Here is a 17,645-nt window from a genome sequence, read left to right as displayed (position 1 = left end):
AAACTATCGAAAGTATACCGCAGACGGTCACCCTAATTGCTACAGCTGCGGCAAAGTTTATGTTTTTCTCGATACTATCGCTTTCGCAAAATTATTCGTTAATGGTTTTAAAAAAATGTATAAGCAATATATCAATATTTTTACCACTTTAAATCAGATACCTCTTACAATGCTATTTTTTAGAGTTAATACTCAGATATACATGTAAAATAATGATCGGGCATTTTTTGGCCCTTGGGACACGAAAACGGTACATTTCGACCCTAAAATTCAACTTGAATTTTTTAATGATGGGTTACATCATTTAAATTTTTCAAAATTTATTTTTGCAGAAACCTGAAACAAGCACTGTTATGCTCATTACTTTAATGATCCCCTATATATTTTTTTTAAAGCTGCCTAAAACCAGCACTTCTAATCCCCATTTGAAGTTTCAACAATGTAAATAACCTCTTCCAAATTTTCCAAAAATTTGGGTGACCTGAAAATTGTACCTTGAACTCATTAAAATAAATCAGCGTTGCTGCCAAGTGCCCATTCCTGTTTGCTATTTGAGTTATTAACCAACATAAATCGGATTGCCTGGCATCCCGCACCTATTTCGGCATGCGTATGCTCCAGACGCTTATGCAACCCGCTCCGAATCCGCTGGCGCGGATGGAGGAAGTGCGCCCGAAGCAAACGCATTGCTCAGATGCTTCCTCGACAGCGGACCGCCCAAAAGTGGGCCCAACAGGTTTCGCCCGCGGTGGGCATCCATAGTTATAGTTAGTCTACATCCACATCCACAGACACATCTACATCCCAGTTTTTGGCCCGAAAGGAAAAGTGGTTCCAGCTAGAAAACCGGACTTGAAGCAGGGACTTTCAGGCTAGGCAATTCAATTACCTGTACCTGTGGGTACTTGTACTTCCAATGCGTGTGCGTTTAGAGTGACCATCGCAGCAGGTACACTGCAAAAAATAATTTGTTTTTTATTTATTTACGGACTGTGAGCATAGAGATATAACTAAAGCTATAGAAAGGGATGGCAGTCATTCTTGAAAAGTATAAATATTTTTATATTTCATATACATTTTTTTTCTTATTCAATTTCTTTTTCTTCATTGAATGTATTTTTAAGCATCTTTTGACGAAAATAAAAAAATGTATACAAAATTTTTTTGAATTTGGCAAACATTAAGCATTTAAGTTAACCATTTTTTCATTCTGTGTATTGGTTCACCCGGCTCGAAATGCGTCTGCTTCCGTTTAACTGAATTTGGACTCCTTCCTTTTTCCGATTTGGAGGCGGAGGTGTAAGACATACATAAGGCATACATATAAAAGATATAAAAGCCAGTCGCTCCGCCCAAGTGCTCCACAATCCGAAGTCAGTTATGGTCGGTTGCGGGTCAATTCGTGCGACGCTCTTGGGCCTCCGCCTCCTGCTGCCGCTCCTGCTAGCCAGGCTAGCCAGCAGCCAGCAGCTGCTCCTCGCGCGTCGAGATCCGAGATCCCTGTTCGCGGAGCATCCGCTGGAGCAACTGCCGCCACTGGGCTGGAACAACGTGGGTGGTAGCTATGGGGTGGGCCAGTGGGCCTACAACCCCGTTGGCCTGGGCCACATGACCAAGGATGAGCTGCTCACTTTGCTGGAGGCTTGGAAGGAGGTGGAGCAGGAGCAGGAAAAGTCGACTGCCCAGCCGGCGGAGTCCACGACGAAAAGGCCACCGCCACCGCCACCACCTCCTCCTCCTCCACCTCCCCCAACTCGCCCCATTCCCATGCCCATGCCCATACCCATATCTATACCCATGCCTGCTCCAGTTATTCCCTCTGGCGCTCAAATAACCGCTAGGCTACCAGCTTTTCTGCCTATACGCCTGGCAGCCGTGTTTACTCCGCCTGGCGATGCTGGAGCTGGTGGAGCTGCTCCTGGTGGTGGAGATGATGCCGAGGGAGGAGGAGATGACCTGGCCACCGACAATGGGCCGCGTGACGATGCCTCGCCCCACCTCTTTCGCTTCATGCCCATGCCCAGGACCCAATCCCAATCCCAATCCCAGCCCAGACAGCAGTTCGTGGTGAGAAACACCCTGGACAGCGTGGATGCGGGCACTGCTCCAGTTCGGCAACAGGTGAAGCCGGAGGTCAGACCCAAAGCGGTTGCAGTTGCTCCTCCAACGTCCATTTCCAAGGCTCCAGCTCCCTTCTTCCGCCCCAGGTAAGCATAAATGGTAGCTGCTCCCTGACAACTTGTCACTCATTCTTCTGAAATCCCCACCAGATTCGGTGTGCCACCGCATCTGGCCCATGCCCGCTTCGAACTGGTGCCCTCCTCCCAAGTCATCGGAGATTGGCGGGAATGATGCTGGACATCCTGGCGAGAAACATGCGGATTTCACTAACCAAATGAAAAGAACATCTTCCGAAGGAGGCTTCCATGTTATTAGTCCATCTCCATTGCCTCCTTAATTTTATTTTATTGTATTATATAACATTATTTTGTGCTCCTAAATATATAATGGAATTAGTCATAGGCTAACAACATACCAAAAAACGTCATATTCATTCACTTTTATTTGAAATTTCAGCCTTTGGTGGGGATTTTTCTTCAAAATATGCTTTCAAATGCAGAAAAACAAGAAAACTAGATAGTTTATTAAGGGGGAGCTTTATTATTTATATTATTTTGTTCATTTTTTTTTATTTCTACAATACTATTTTTTCAAGTTTAACTAAATATTATTATACAACTTTTAAAGAATGCACGAAGGCGCCTTGAAAAAAAACAAGCTCAAGAACAATTTTCAAGCAAGATATAGGTATGTATATGTGCTATTAATGTGTCATTAGGGCCACCTAAAAATGTTTTAAATTTAAAATGAAGACTTTATATAAAAAGGCTACTTACTTTGGATGAAAAAAATGAGAAAAAAGAACTTAGTTGTATGCAATTTAAAAAAAAACAGCCCAACATGGACATTTTTTGTTTAACATTGATTTCGGATGGTTATAGGCATGATTTAAGCCAATTTGTAGGCGAGTCAGAATTGTTAAGCAAAAAAAATAACTTTTAAATTTTTCAAACATTTTAATTTCCAACTAAATATCAGCTTTGCAAATAAAGTTGCTTAAATTGTCTTATTTGTGAATATTAAGTTCCTGTAAAGCAGGAATATATATTTTTTGAACTTTTCTTAATATTTAAAATTATGAAATTATTTAAATTAGCCACTATCGATTGCAGATAACCGATAACAATCGACACCCCCAAGCCGACGATGACCAACACTGGCCCTCAGCTGGGTGGGTGCTGCAGCGCTGCCAGACCGTCCATGAGAATAGGAACACGTCGAGGGGAAATCGCAATTTGCCGATTGATTGCCGCGAAAATCAGGGCCGTGAAAAGTGTTTATCATTGGTGCGAGAGTGCGAGCAAGTGTGTTAGAAATATTTGGCGCCCCCAAAACGCACCGCAAAACTGCAGGTTCGCGGGAAAAACTCCCGCTGTGGCGACCCAACTGGCAACCCTCGCCGCTTTCCCGCCTTTTTCTATGGCGAGAAAAGGAATAAAAGTACACAGTGCGGCGCTAAAAAGTTACATGTCCGTGAGGAGCGAAGCGGGAAAAGCTAAACAAACCGGTGGCCACTAGGAAAAGTCACTGGTGAAGAGCATATACGCACGAGTAGAGCAGCAGGAGGAGCACCCCCACTTTTGGGTTTTCCAACCCCCCCGCCACCGTTGCCATCATCGTCGCCGCCTTCCACACACACATTCTCTTCCTAATTCCAATTCCAGGCTGCTGACGGAAGCAGCGGCTGGAACATCCGCATCTGCAGGAGCATTCACATCCGCAGGCACATCCGCAGCAACAGAGGATCACAGAACCACAGGATGAGCGAGCCCGAGCCGCAGGAGCTGGGCGCCGAGGTGGTCAGCGGATCGGTGGCCAGCAGCGGTGACCAAATCCAGGAGATGAAGGCCAAGTACACGAATCTCTGCCGGGAGCTCAACATGGATCGCCAGACGGAGCAGCAGGGGTACAAAATGTACGAGCAGGTCTCCCAAAGGTGCTCCTTGGAGGTGAGTTTCTAAGGAGGGGTGTTTGTGGGGTAAACTGGAGTATAGTATACTATATCTACTTGGAGAGGGTATTATTAAAATAGTGATTTCCATGCTATTATAATCTAAGTCAGAAGTGAAGCTATCTACGTATGTATAAAGTTTATACACATATTCTTGATCTAGCCATTCCCGTTCGTTTGTTTCTACGCAAACTAATCTTTTAGTTATAAAGAATTAAAGTTTTCTTTCCGTTACAGTTAGTATATAAATACGAACGGGGCAGATCGGACGACTATATCATATATCTTTTATAGGAAAATTCAGAAGAAAGAAAATTAAAAAAAAATATATAACTGCGCAGCTATTTAATTTATATCAAATGCGATAGCAATGGTTTAAATATTTCACAATTACGGTTTTAATTATATTATATAAAATACAAACTGCGCAGTTTTTTTTTAATATATACCAATATACAAATGGCATATAGAAATGTTTTGAATATTACAGAATTACGGTTTTAATTTTACAAAAATTCGACGATAGCATAAAAACATAGTCTTAATTGTCGGGATAATACAATAATTATTTAAAAATTTAATTAAAAAAGCTGACATAGGAATGATCGTAAAATAAAGTCGAAAATCGAGAAAACTTCATTGTTTTTAAACAAATAAGCTTAATAACCGGGATATATTCGTTTTATAAAATATTATATTTTTGTAAAAGCCCCAAAACTAAAAAAATTTTGGCTTGTTCTAATAGCTTTATGTCTTGTTTATTAACAAACCAATTAAAACCTATTACCTTATTAAATCATCCGAAATCAAAAAATCAAAATGGTTTCGATAGATAATAACTTTGCCAAAGGTCGGTTTTTCGAAATAAAAATTTTGCACTTTTTGGTAGAACTTAAAAAAAAACACGCTTTCTTGCGAAAAAAAAAAATCATCAAAATAGTTTTTAAAATTTCAAAACGATCAATGCAGAAGTTTTGAAGTTATAATGGGCGACTTTAAAAATACGATTTTGTGGATTTGAGTATACCAGTAAATAGGTAAACAAAAAAGGCATAACTTTGTAAACTCTGCTCCGATCGACATGAAATTTAGAGTAAAGATTCTTGAGATATTATGCATTATTCGCACAAACTAAACCCTACTCCTTGTCTACAGGGCGAGTCCATCCACTGGCTGTGCTGCGCCTTGTATGCCGCCTGCCGAAGATCCAGCACGCCCACAGTGATTGGCCAGGATGCGGTGGTCAGGGGCAACTGTGTGTCTTTAAATAATCTGTTGCGCTGCTGCCAGATGAGGTGGGTTTTTTGTCTAGTAGTTTCGCAGCCTAACCACATTCGTAACCCAAAACCTATGCCAACAGCATCTACGACTTCAAGACCAAGATCAAGCAGTGGTGCGACATGGCCAACTTGCCGCAGGAGTTCGTCAACGAGATCGAGGTCCTGGATCGCAAGTTCAGCATCACATTCACTCTGTACAAGCGTTTCCGCACCATTTTCGACAAGATCTTCTCGTGTCCGCCCAATGAGAAGAAGCACTCCAAGTATATGTAAGTGTGATGGCATCAGTGTTGGTTTGTACCTAGATACTTTTACCTAGGTACACTTTTTTGATTCCTTAAACCTTACCTGGGTAAACAAATATGAGGCTACCTTTTACCTTACCTTAGTAAAGAATTTTTTTATCTTTAAAAATTTGCTATAATAGGTATTTAGGTACTGAAATGTTTTTATTCAATTTTGTTTTCAAATTACCTTGATACCTCTAAATTGAATTTTGTTTTATTTTCCCCAATATGTAAAAACAAATTAAATTTCACTGCAAACTAAACACAAGTTAATTCCACCGCACATGCAAGATATGCTACATCGTGAAGAAAAAACTTTAAAATGTTGTATGTTACCTAGATACATGACAAATTGTGTACCCATTACCTTACCTAAGTACCTATTTCCACAAATACCTTGTACCTTATATAGACGCAAGAAAAAAAACTTGTACCTTTCCCCACACTGGATGGCATTCTGTATGAGTCTAAATTGAAATTTGAATCTCTGCAGCTCCCTGCATGGCAACCATGCGCATGGCAAGTGCTCCTACATCAAGCTGGATGACATCTGCTGGCGCCTGTTCCTGTGCGCCAAGAACCAGAAGCCCAGCAACACCGTGGACCTGGTCACCTCGTTCAACCTAATGATCTGCTGCATCGATCTGATATACAACAATGTGCTGGCCGAGAAGCGCACCGATCTCATCAACCCCAAGTTCGAGGGCCTGCCGAGCAACTGGACGGAGCTGGACTTCCGCCACAAGCAACACTGCATCCTGGCCAACTTCTGCGACATGACGGAGGAGGCCAAGGCCATGAAGGCCACCACCTTTCGCGAGATCATGTCCAGCTTCTTTCAGACTTCGGTATGTAGTTTGTTTGGTCTCCAAAAACCCTTTTCATAACAACCCCATGACCCTTTTCAGACTATCTATGGCAACAAGGACACCATGCTGGGCCTGCTGACCAACGAGAACTGCGAGCGGAACCTCAAGTCGCTGAACATCAGCTACGAGCAGTATGTGCTGAGTGTGGGCGAGTTCGACGAGCGCATCCTGAGTGCCTACGACGCCGGCGATCACACGGGGCTAAACGATCAGGCCCTGCGGCCGCCGGTCACGCCGCTCACCCGCAAACAGGACCTGCCCGCCCAGCCGGCGATGGCCGGCGACAAATTCGAGCCCGTCCGCAATGCCACCAACAATGTGAAGCAGCTGATTTCCTTCGGCCGCATCACCGAGCCCACGGACTTTGTCAAGTAAGCGTTATGCACTCCTTGGGTACTCGCTCGGTTACAAATAGAAACTCGATCCCCTCCCCCCATTTCTGCATAAACAAGTCATTGGCGAAAAGGTGTAAACAAAGGCCATTGTTATACCCTTGCAAGGGGTATTAGAATTTCAGACAGAAGTTTAACGCATTTACGACCCTATAATGTATTGATATTCTTAATCAGCGTCATTAGGAGAGTCGATCTAGTCCATAGGGACAATCGGAAAAATAAATTTAAAAAAACTATAAGATAGTTGTTTTTCAAATTTTGTTTAATTCTTCGAGATATAGTAAAGGTTAAATATTTCAGAATTACGGTTTAAATCAAAATCGGACGACCATAACATAAAGCTCCCATGAAAAAATAAAATACAAATAAAATTTTTTTTTTTTAATGTAAATTTTCTATTTTGTAATTTTTTTTTATTCTTTTGGCTTATTAATAATTTGACAGTTCAGAATTACCCTTTTTATTTTATTAAAATCGGAAAATAATATAATATAGCTGCCATAGGAACTATCGAATAATTGAGCTGCATCATCATAGCTTTAATGTTTTTAAACATATACGCAAGTAAATCATAATTTTAACGTTTTCGAGAGTATTTACAAGGGTAAATGAACTTCGGCTAGCCGAAGTTTGCTTCCTTCCTTGTTTATAAGTTAGTTTTAATATTTCTTCGTTAATCTTCGTTCAATCTCCCTTGCATTGTTCAGTCTACAGTTGACTTGAGTATAGATCGGTGCACTTTTCGGTAATTTTGCGTTAGCAAATGTCTTTTCCAACGAATCTGATCATATGGAAAGTTAAACCACCTTTTATTTTATATATTTATAATAAATAAGTGCAGTATTTCTTTGGGATAGATTTGTGTAACGGAGTGAAACTTAAATGAATACTTTGTTTAGATTGTGACAGTGAAATAAATTCGAGTGTTTGCCGACTTTTAGCCAGAAATCCAATTTTTTTTTTTGCTTTAAGATGGTGCCTTTTAAATAAACTTGAGTATATGTGGAGTTTAAGCCAAAGATTTACGTAAATAAGTCAAACTTTAAGTTATATATTTTGTTTGTTTAGAAAGTGTCTGTAAATTAAACTTGAGTATGTTAAGTTTAGGTACTTAGGATTTTAATTACTGATGTTGTAACCATAGCACACTTTTTTTCTATTATTAATTTATTTATTTGACATCCTAGCACTTATTATTTAATGCGTTAGTCACGAAAAATTACAATATATGTATCACATAATTTAAAAAAAAGAGAAAAATTAACAAAATAGAAAACAAGTTTCCAGGGAATTATACAATTATGTATACAATCCAATCTAATCTTATATAATTTTCCGTTTTTTTTCGCTTTCCGATCTGTAGGCAGGCTGGCGAGGAGGTGATCGCCAAGCTGCTGAACATCATCGAGGAGATCAAGCAGAAATTCCTTGCAAAGTATCCGTCGACGGAGGCGAAGAGCCGCTTCCGGCTGGCCAAGTCCTTCTACTTCTACCTGCTCGACCAGATCCTGCAGGCGGAGATCCGGAACAAGCCGGACATCGATCTCAAACGGCTGCTGGTGCAGAAGATCTCGCTGGACATCTTCAACATCACGCTGATGGCCTGCTGCGTGGAGCTGGTGCTGGAGGCCTACAAGACGGAGCTCAAGTTCCCGTGGGTGCTCGACTGTTTCAGTATTAGTCCGTTCGAGTTCCAGAAGATCATCGAGATCGTGGTGCGGCACGGCTCCCACGAGCGCTGCCTCAATCGCTCGCTGATCAAGCACCTCAACGCCATCGAGGAGACGTGTCTGGAGCGTTTGGCCTGGTCGCGCGACTCGCCCGTCTGGGACATGATCGCCTCGGCTCCGCCGCCGCTGCCCACCTCGCTGGTGGTGAACCGCGACCGCTCCGCCGGCGCCCTCCAGATCTTCCTGCGCAAGGTCTACCTGCTCGGCTGGCTGCGCATCCAGAAGCTCTGCTCCGAGCTGGGCCTCTGCGAGAAGACGCCCGAGTGCATCTGGCACATCTTCGAGCACTCGATCACCCACGAGACGGACCTCATGAAGGACCGCCACCTCGATCAAATTATCATGTGTGCAATATATATCTACATTAGGGTGAGTACAGCATGTCGGCATCACTTTGGTATGCATTATCAATGTTTTTTAATGCCCTAAGCCTCGATCAAAATATCATGTGTGCAATAAATATCTAAATTAGAGTGAGTGCACCGCAGCAACAGCACTATGTTTTTGTCTCTGTTCAAATCGCGACATTACATAATGCTGGACGATGAGCGCAAGAGACTACTATATACATATAGCCGCCATATTCGAAGTCAGCTAAGAATAGTCCGAACGTAATAAATGATATAGCAATCAAAAGTTATCACTTTTATACGAGTTTGTGCATACTAAGAGTTTAAGAAAGTCATTTGGTTTCGGAGAAATGGGGGTGAAAGTGCGAGAAAATGTTTGTGGTTTAATTTTAAATTTCTTTGCTTCTTTTTTTTAAGCAAGTGAGTAATTTAAGTAATTGTTCTAGTTGCATTTATATTATTTTATAGATTATGTTTGACTTGTGTAAGAGTGAGATATTTGATTGAATGTTATTCTTGTTGGGATTGGATAAACATATAATAAGGGATGGAATTTGTGATACATATTTTAATGTCACATGTTTCCTTTCCATTTCCCTCCCATGTTAAACCAATGATTCTCCCAAATTAATGACCCCCCACTATCCACACAGCCGTCTAATACTCGAATGCTCTTCCGCAGGTAAAGCGAATGGAGGATCCCAAGTTCAGTGACATTATGCGGGCGTACCGCAACCAACCGCAGGCGGTGAACAGCGTCTACCGCGAGGTGTTCATCGGCATCAATGACGACGGCCAGCCGAAGGTGAAGGACATCATCCACTTCTACAACAACAAGTATGTGCCGATGATCCGGCAGTTTGCCATCGACTATCTGAACGTAACGCCGGACGTGAGTGGCCGCACCTCCGATCTGCTGCTCTCGCCGCATCCCAAGGAGCGGGCCGCCCAGCCCAAGAAGGTCACCCAGAACCACTCGCTCTTCGTCTCGCAGATGCCCAAAAACGAGATCCAGCAGTCGCCCAACCAGATGGTCTACCGCTTCTACCACAGCCCTGCCAAGGTTTGTACAACTTTTGGTGACTTTTGAGGGGGGTGAATAAGGATCAGGAATTCAGCAGGTTATAGTTCTGGCTATCATTAGTTCTATTGTTGCTTTTATGTAATATGGAAAACGTGAAAATCATTTTCTAATAAGAAATAGTCAACTTGCCAGCTCATTTTTTAACCTATTTGATAGGAAAATAGTGTTGTCTTAAATTTGTCTGCATTGCCTTGAAAGATTTTGAAAGCTTTTAACGATGAATAACCAGAAAAGGCTTGTAAAAATACAATATTATTAATATGTTTTAAGTTACCGAAAATTAGTTCAAAATCGCTAAAGGTTTTCAACATCTTTCATTTAAAATTGTTTAGAAATTAATTAATTTTATTTTGCGCCAATATCTAAAGGGTGAGGGTAAAATTCTTTATAAAAAACAGTATTTGATTTAATTCCTATGCTTTTTCCACAGGACCTGCAGCTGATGAACGAGAAGGTGCGCGGCGGCAAGCGGATGCTGAGCTTCGGCGACGAGCCCGGATTGGGTGGCATCGTGGAGATCAAGCGCCTGGTGCGGGAGCTGCCGCCGCACCTCAAGGCTGTGATGGACGACCGGGAACTGCAGTCCGCCGAGCAGCTGCCGCAGCAGCAGCGGACCACTCTGTCAGCGGAAGGAGCAGTAGGCGGCCAGGGAGGAGGTGGCGCAGGAGGAGAACACGAGACATAGACATGGGGCTACTGGGGGCAGCTTAGACTTAAGGTTATTACAACAAAAAACAAAACAAAACAAAAAGTAAAACTATAACTACAAAAATCCGGCGCCGGCGGCCAATCTTTCTACACGCTTGATTCTACGGCGCACGCTCGACTATTTTATGATTGTTTTTTTTTTTATTAACTCTTTTAGTTTGACATTTTAATTTAAAACCCAAACAAAACACCACCCCACAGCCAATTTATACGCATCTCTTTTATAGTTTGCTCAACGCCAACGCCAACCATATAATTCATGTATGCTAACCAGCCTAACCCTACAATATATGTAAACACAAACAATACTTGAAAGGAATTTTAGTAATACCTGCACACACCACCCACATCCATCGGTCGCAGTTCCTTCTGGGTCCATCCCCAAAGCTGGAGGGGATCAGGATGGATCTGGGTGGACTGCGGCCTCTAACAAATCAACTAAGGCACACACATGTATACAAAATACACTTTATAAAAACTGATATTCATTTTATTGATTTCTGCATACGGGGAGAACATTTTAAACCCCATATTTATGACTTCTGTATATATATATAAAGTTAAATGAAATGTTGATGAAAAGGGTTTTTGGAATTTTCATAAAATTGTGTTGCTAAAAAGAGTTGTCCTTTATTTGAAAGGTTAACATATTTTTACAGTTTGTTTAATTGGTACCCTTCCATGCCGATTAAGCAAATGGTCCTAATGTCCTCAGCAGTCCGAAAAATATCATAAATTATTTTGGCAATTTTTAGCTTGAAAAAAAAGGTTTCAGGTTTGTATGCCAATCGATGGGGAATTTTTCTACGAGTTCAACGAGGTATGACTCTCCATACTTTGGCCACGTTGTCCTTGCGTTTTGGGCAAAGCAAACTGCGCATCCCCTTGAGGAAAATTGTTGCATACTTTTGGGCAGCCGATCATTGCGCTCACTGACTTTGCAGCTGCCTACTCAAATTTCTGTTCGCCTGGTACTTGAAAACGAGAAAGATCGCAAATTTACCGCCAAAATGGGCACGAGCGGGCCCAAATTTACCAAAACGTCGGACTTTTTCCGATTTTTTACACCAGGCAAACATGAATCCCAGCAGGTGACCACAGAGTTTCTGCAGGCGCACATAATCCGTAGCAAGTAACAGCGTATAATTTTTAGGCAGCCTCAAATAACGGATGTTTTTCAAAATGGCCCTCATTCCCATATTTGCTCAAAGCGATTGACCAATCGAAAGAGAGCTCCCTGGAAAACAACCGTTGCATCTAAGTAAAGCACAGCCTAGAGATGGAAAACCGCGTAGTTTCTTTGTGCGTGTCACGGGTTCGACACGCCACTCACGAGCAAATCACGAAAGGCCCTTATGTTTGTTGTTGGATTACTGAAATACACTTGCACGCGCTCATCCCTAATAAAACGAAAAAAATACTGGCTTGCTATCTTCTAATGGTTTCTGTTCGCCTGGTGTTTAAAATCAAAAAATGATCAGTTCATTGACAAAATTCATCACCAAAATTCATGTTTCTCGATCAAATTCAAATCTTTCTGGATTTCAAACACCAGGCCAACATAATCCGTAGCAAGTAGCAACTAGTATTTTTGGCAACCTCTAATAGCGGTTGTTGCCCCTCAGCGATTGACCAATAGGAAGCCAGCTGTCTGGAAAGCAACCGTTGCATCGAAGCCAGGCGCTGCCTAGAGATGGGCAACAACGTTGTTTCTTTGTGCGTGTCACGAATTTGGCACGATAGGCATGAAAAATTAATTAACTGCCTTGTATTCGATTGGGGCGTGCCGAAAAGGAGTAGGCACGCGACCATCGCTAAAGAAGCGGTAATTTAACTAATCAGCTGATCGTTTTAGATCAAGGGTACAATAAATATAAATAATTAAACAAATATTTTAGCATTGTTGTTTTTAAACAAACCTTTATATTTTTCGAAATTCGTGATTCTTTGATTTTTACCAGATACGCCTATGTACTGGTGTTATATGTACATATGTACATACATACATAGCTGATTTTTTTCGAAGTTCACTTCCGTTCTTGGTACATGTGATCCCGGCCTGACCCATGGATGGTCCTACGGATCCAGCCGCAGTGTGCTCGCGATGAAGGTCAGGGCGCTGCGCTGTGCAGTGGTCACCTCCGCCTGGAGGCGCTGCTCCAGCAGGGGACTGCAGGTGAAGAGCGGCGCCGACTGCTCGGGAACGATGCGGAATGCGACGCGCCGCCAGGTGGCCCGCACCACATCTAGGCGATCCTCCTCCAGGGCCTCCCGCATCGCCGGCAGATCCGAGCCGCGGGCCAGCGCCAGCAGGTGGGCCATGGCCAGGCAGAGCTGCTGCTGCAGCGCATCCCGGTGGTTGTACTCCTCGTAGCTGTCCAGCGCATTGGAGCGCTCCAGGGCCTCCAGCAGCGAGCGCCACACCAGCGCGAAGTGGGCGCCCAGATCCTGACGCTGCTCCACCTGGCGCAGCACGCCGGCGGCATTGGTGCGCACCTTGAAGTTGGCATGCCGCACGGTCAGCTCATTGAGGGCGGGAAACAGTATGCCGGCCAGTTGGCCGTTGGCAAAGAAGGCCCTGTGCCGCACCAGATTCCCGATGGCATGGCAGGCGTTCCACTTCACCTTGGCATTGCCCGAGCAGCGAACGCAGTCCAGCAGCTTGGCCATGGCCAGCTGCATCTGCTCAGCGTTCTGGAGCTGCTGGATCTGCTGGAGCTGCAGGATCTGCAGGAGATTGCCCAGCGCGCGCACCGCATTGGCACGCACCTTGTCGTGGTCGCCGCAGCTCTTGGTGGCCGCCTGGATGAGGCGCCCCAGCAGTTCGGCAGATATCCTCTGCGTCTGGCTGGGCATGGCCACGGCCACCAGGGCATCGCTGATGTTGCCCAGCGCCCAGGCGGCCTTGATCCGCACCAGCAGCTGGGCATCACCAATGAGGCGCAGCGTCAGCTCCGCCGCATTCTCCACGAAGCCCAGGTCGGCCTTCAGCGAGGGATGCAGCACGAAGACGGCCATGGCCCGCAGCGCTGCTCCCCGGACCAGCGGCTCCTCCTGGTCGTCGCTGGCGCAGCCGCTGAGGAAGGCCAGCAGCGCGCTCCTCTGGCCATCTGACAGTCGCTCGAAGCTGAACGCACCCATGTTGGACAGGGCATTGCAGAGGGCGCACTTCAGCGGAGAGCTGGCCGCGTTGTCGTAGGCTCCATAGATCTCGGGCAGCAGGCACAGCCAGAAGGACACCTGCAGCTCCCGTTCCGCCGGCTCCGGCAGCGGCAGCCTGCCCAGCTGGTAGCCCACCGCGTCCAGGCAACGGGCGGCATAGAGCCGCGCATCGGCGACCGGATCACGCAGTCCGGCGGCGATCACCCAGGCTAATCGCGCCTGGTGGCCGCGCAGCAGGCCAATGTGCGTGGCCATGGCCTGGAGCACCTGGTAGCACTCCACGCGCAGGCTCAGCGGAGTGCCCAGGCCCTCCAGATAGCGGAGCACCTGCCTCAGCAGCCAGGAGTTGCGCGGAATGGACACTGGTGGCACTGTCAGTTTGGTGGGGTTCATTGCCTTCTGTTGCGCCGGCTGCTCACCCTCCTGCTGCTCCTGCTCCTCCTCCAGTTCCACCTCTGCATCCGAGTCGCACAGCTCCTGAAAGTCCTCCTCAACAGGTTTCTGCTCCAACTGAAGGTTCCTCTCACTCGGGGCCAATCCCACCGAGCTGGCTATCTCTGGCGTGAGCTTGGCAGTGCCCACCAGCATCTCCATGACCAGGAGCGCGGTCACGGCCACCGGCGGATGGGCACTCTTGGCCAGCTTCTTGACGTGGCCCACAAACTCGTAGACGAAGCCCATTTCCAGCTGGTCGAAGGGCGTGGCCTGCACCAGAACGGCCAGGCACTTGAGGCACTGCGTCAGCACGGGCGGCGCGTACTCCCGCTCCAGGATGGCGCTCAGGGTGCGGTAGGCGGCCAGCACGGAGCTGGCCAGGCTGACAGCGAAGGGCGTGAAGTTGCTGGGTCCGCGCGAGCAGGCCTGGCTCAGGAATCCCTTGGAGCCGTACAGCAGCTGGGCGCCCAGCTGCAGGGCCAGCGCACGGCAGCGCGCATTGGTGTCCCTCTGGCCGAGCTGGAGCAGGTGGCGACTGCCGCCCGAGTCGCCGTCGGGGAAGAGGACGTGCCAGTAGCCGTACAGCGAGCGGCGCGGCAGCTGGTTGGTCAGGGATGCCAGCAGGTGCAGGGCGGATATCCTCACCTTGGCCTGCAGCTGGCGGAGGTGCTTGGTGCCGGCCGCAGGCTGGTCCGTATCGGAGGGCTGGCCGTATTCGCCCGAGTCGCCGGTGAGGCAGCCGTAGTCCTGGTTGCCCACCAGCAGCAGGCGCTCCCGGGAATGGGAGGCCCCCGCCTCCAGGGGCTCACTGATTGCCGCTTGGTTGCGCTGCTTGGCCAGCGATCGCATCTTGCGCACCTTGTTCTTGCGGCCGCCGGAGCCGGACTTCTGGCCGGGCTGCTGCTGCTCCGGCTCCTCGAGCTCCTGGCCATAGGCGGCCGACTGCTGAGCGGGCGGCAACTTGCGTGGCTTGGGAGGCGCTCCCTTCTCCATTTCTCCATACTGCAGGTAGCACTGGACCAGGCCCATCAGCTCGGGCACCCGTTCCGTCGCATAGTCCGGCTGCTGTCGGGCCACCAGCTTTTGGAGCAGCTGCAAGCTGTGCGCCAGCAGAAGGGGCAGCTGCTCAACCTCCTTCTCGGCGGGAACTGTCACCCAGGAGCTTTCGAAATGCATGTGGATTAGTGAGTTGGCCAGGTTGCGGCTGAGGCCGGCCTCCTCCGCCGGTGACTCCTCCGCCGGCAGCTCGGCCAGCACCAGCTCCTGGCACTGCAGGAGCAGCAGGGCTGCGTCCACCTCCTTGGGATGGGGAAATGCGCTCAACATGGGCCAGAAATCCACCAGTTTTTCCTTGGGCGTCGTTTTCAGCAGAGCCAGCAGCAGTTGGATGGCCGCATTCGGCGGCCTCTGCTGCCCGCCGGCCAGTAGATCGCCCGCCAGGAGGTGTGTCCTCACCAGGATGATCCGCCTGGCCAGGATTAGTTCGCTCAGCCACAGCTGCCACAGGCGCAACAGGTCGTGGTGCCCTCTTGCTCGCACCTCCGCGAACAGCTGCTGCAGACGCTCGGCCGCCACGCCCACGGGGACGCCCTGCTGGTGGTGCAGCTCCCGGATGAGCTGCAGGTGCTCCTGGCGCTTTGCCTCATCCTGATGCGCACCAGATTCCGCCTTGAAAAGGGCGTCGTGCGTCTCCATGTCCTAATATTTATTTCAATTTCGTTCCAAAGCAGTGTGCCCAGATTCCGTGCGGCTAACTGTAAATAAGAGATGGTAAAACATCGAAGCTATCGTTTATTTCTGCTGAACATCGATATTTTGAATCATTCTTATAGCCTGATTCCATTGCCGCATTTGTGTACTTTATAAATGTGAACAAATGACAATTCGATAATATGAAATAATAGGAAGGTATTGATTTCCATTGGACCTGCTAGGCAAAAAGCTGGACGACCTACATTTAGCGCGGAAAAACACTGATATATATGTTGCAATCCATCAGAAATTAATGGATCGGGTGGTCGCCATAGGCCATCATAAGCCAACATCCACCAACATCATCCATCCATTCCATCAATAAATAACTGTCATTTTAATAATTACATCGTTCCCCAAAAAAAAAAAACTTTAATGTGAATTGGCTTTTATCCACCGTCTACCGTCAATGACGATCCGTATAAACACGCTGTTCCGCATTTTCTGTAATATATTGTCAACTTCTGCTGCTCCTATTTTAATCCTAGTACTTAGATTGACAAAATCCGTTCGTCAGCTATGAGAGAAAGCGAGAGGCAAATAACTGGCGGACACTTTTCGTCAGTGCCTTTTCTGACCCCGGTGCTCAGATCAACATAAAAAATACCAGAAAATTGCAAATCCTTGCCAGGTTTCTAAGATGAACTCCGGTTGAACGTACGCCAGGCCTCGGCGAAAAGAATAAAATATATAATCTTTTGAAGTTGGAGCTGGCAGAGAATAGTAATTTAATGGAAAAAACCGAAAAAATATTAGAAAAATCCACTAAAATAATAAAATGTTGACGACAAAAAATTCCCGAACCAATTTAATGACTCTTTTGTTGAATGCCTCCCAAAAAGTTGCCATATTAATGTTCATTCTCAATTTTTCACTTCCTTCAGGTTGAATTACCCTTTGCTTTGAGCACTCGGAATAAGAAGACTTATGGCAGTGTGAATTTAATTTTTTTCCCGTCTTCCCATCGTTCCACCAAAAAATTCGGTAGTGTGAATAGGCTATATGCGTTTGGCCAAGAAACACCAAAAGGGATCTGTAAATCTGGTATTTTAAATAATTGCTAATTGGTCACTCTTTTACCCTACCTAACCGTCAGTCGAGCAGTCAAATTTAATGACTGGCCCTGAACGCACTTCATCGAATATTTTATTTGCGATGGGTTTTTGATTTAAATTTATTTTAAAGTTATTTATTGAATTTCGTTGGGGATTACTGATAAGAAAAGCTTCCTCGCATAAATTTTGGTTATTATACGTAGGTGCTGGTTCAACTGAGGGCAACATGTCCGGCAGCTTGAAGCGCTCTAAGGCCGAGCGATTGGGCCGCTCGACCACATGAACCTGGGATATTTAGATATCTTATTAACCCAATTCGGTTCGGTTAAGTTTAGTGTTGGACCTGCTTTAATTTCTTTTACAAAGTGCAAATGTGTGGAATTAAACGGGCATTAAAAGAGTCCCTAGTGTCAGCCTGCTGCTCGTCTGACGGGCAAATGATTTTAGCTGGCAGCGCAAGCTTTGG

At 46.1% G+C, this 17,645-nt stretch overlaps 3 protein-coding genes across 3 annotated transcripts; 2 read left to right on the top strand and 1 right to left on the bottom strand.

Annotated features, from left to right (window-relative positions):
- The first annotated feature begins 1,303 nt into the window (after positions 1 to 1,303).
- On the top strand, positions 1,304 to 2,548 carry LOC128264406 (forkhead box protein D1). The gene is made up of 2 exons (XM_052999851.1): positions 1,304 to 2,207; positions 2,271 to 2,548. The coding sequence occupies exons 1-2, from the start codon at positions 1,381 to 1,383 to the stop codon at positions 2,350 to 2,352; spliced, it is 909 nt and encodes a 302-aa protein (XP_052855811.1). The 5' UTR covers positions 1,304 to 1,380; the 3' UTR covers positions 2,353 to 2,548.
- A 739-nt stretch (positions 2,549 to 3,287) lies between these two features.
- Positions 3,288 to 11,257, top strand: LOC128264409 (retinoblastoma family protein). The gene is made up of 8 exons (XM_052999855.1): positions 3,288 to 4,070; positions 5,228 to 5,367; positions 5,433 to 5,621; positions 6,133 to 6,487; positions 6,548 to 6,879; positions 8,267 to 9,002; positions 9,666 to 10,046; positions 10,498 to 11,257. The coding sequence occupies exons 1-8, from the start codon at positions 3,882 to 3,884 to the stop codon at positions 10,750 to 10,752; spliced, it is 2,577 nt and encodes an 858-aa protein (XP_052855815.1). The 5' UTR covers positions 3,288 to 3,881; the 3' UTR covers positions 10,753 to 11,257.
- Positions 11,258 to 12,717: 1,460 nt separating this feature from the next.
- LOC128264410 (HEAT repeat-containing protein 6) lies at positions 12,718 to 16,138 on the bottom strand. Its single transcript, XM_052999856.1, has one exon. It carries the CDS (start codon positions 16,065 to 16,067, stop codon positions 12,852 to 12,854), a length of 3,216 nt encoding a protein of 1,071 aa, XP_052855816.1. The 5' UTR covers positions 16,068 to 16,138; the 3' UTR covers positions 12,718 to 12,851.
- Between the last annotated feature and the right edge of the window lie 1,507 nt (positions 16,139 to 17,645).

The sequence above is a fragment of the Drosophila gunungcola genome, unplaced genomic scaffold (genome assembly GCF_025200985.1).
Source record: "Drosophila gunungcola strain Sukarami unplaced genomic scaffold, Dgunungcola_SK_2 000070F, whole genome shotgun sequence".
NCBI lineage: Eukaryota > Metazoa > Arthropoda > Insecta > Diptera > Drosophilidae > Drosophila > Drosophila gunungcola.
This window is presented reverse-complemented; position numbering and strand designations above follow the sequence as displayed.

Bases quoted from the DNA above. Each gene is read 5' to 3' on its own strand.
- LOC128264406 (XM_052999851.1), top strand. From the start codon at position 1,381: ATGGTCGGTTGCGGGTCAATTCGTGCGACGCTCTTGGGCCTCCGCCTC. The intron at 2,208-2,270 runs GTAAGCATAAAT...AATCCCCACCAG, and splicing joins GCTCCCTTCTTCCGCCCCAG to ATTCGGTGTGCCACCGCATC.
- LOC128264409 (XM_052999855.1), top strand. From the start codon at position 3,882: ATGAGCGAGCCCGAGCCGCAGGAGCTGGGCGCCGAGGTGGTCAGCGGA. The intron at 5,622-6,132 runs GTAAGTGTGATG...GAATCTCTGCAG, and splicing joins AAGAAGCACTCCAAGTATAT to CTCCCTGCATGGCAACCATG. The intron at 6,880-8,266 runs GTAAGCGTTATG...TCCGATCTGTAG, and splicing joins GAGCCCACGGACTTTGTCAA to GCAGGCTGGCGAGGAGGTGA.
- LOC128264410 (XM_052999856.1), bottom strand. From the start codon at position 16,067: ATGGAGACGCACGACGCCCTTTTCAAGGCGGAATCTGGTGCGCATCAG.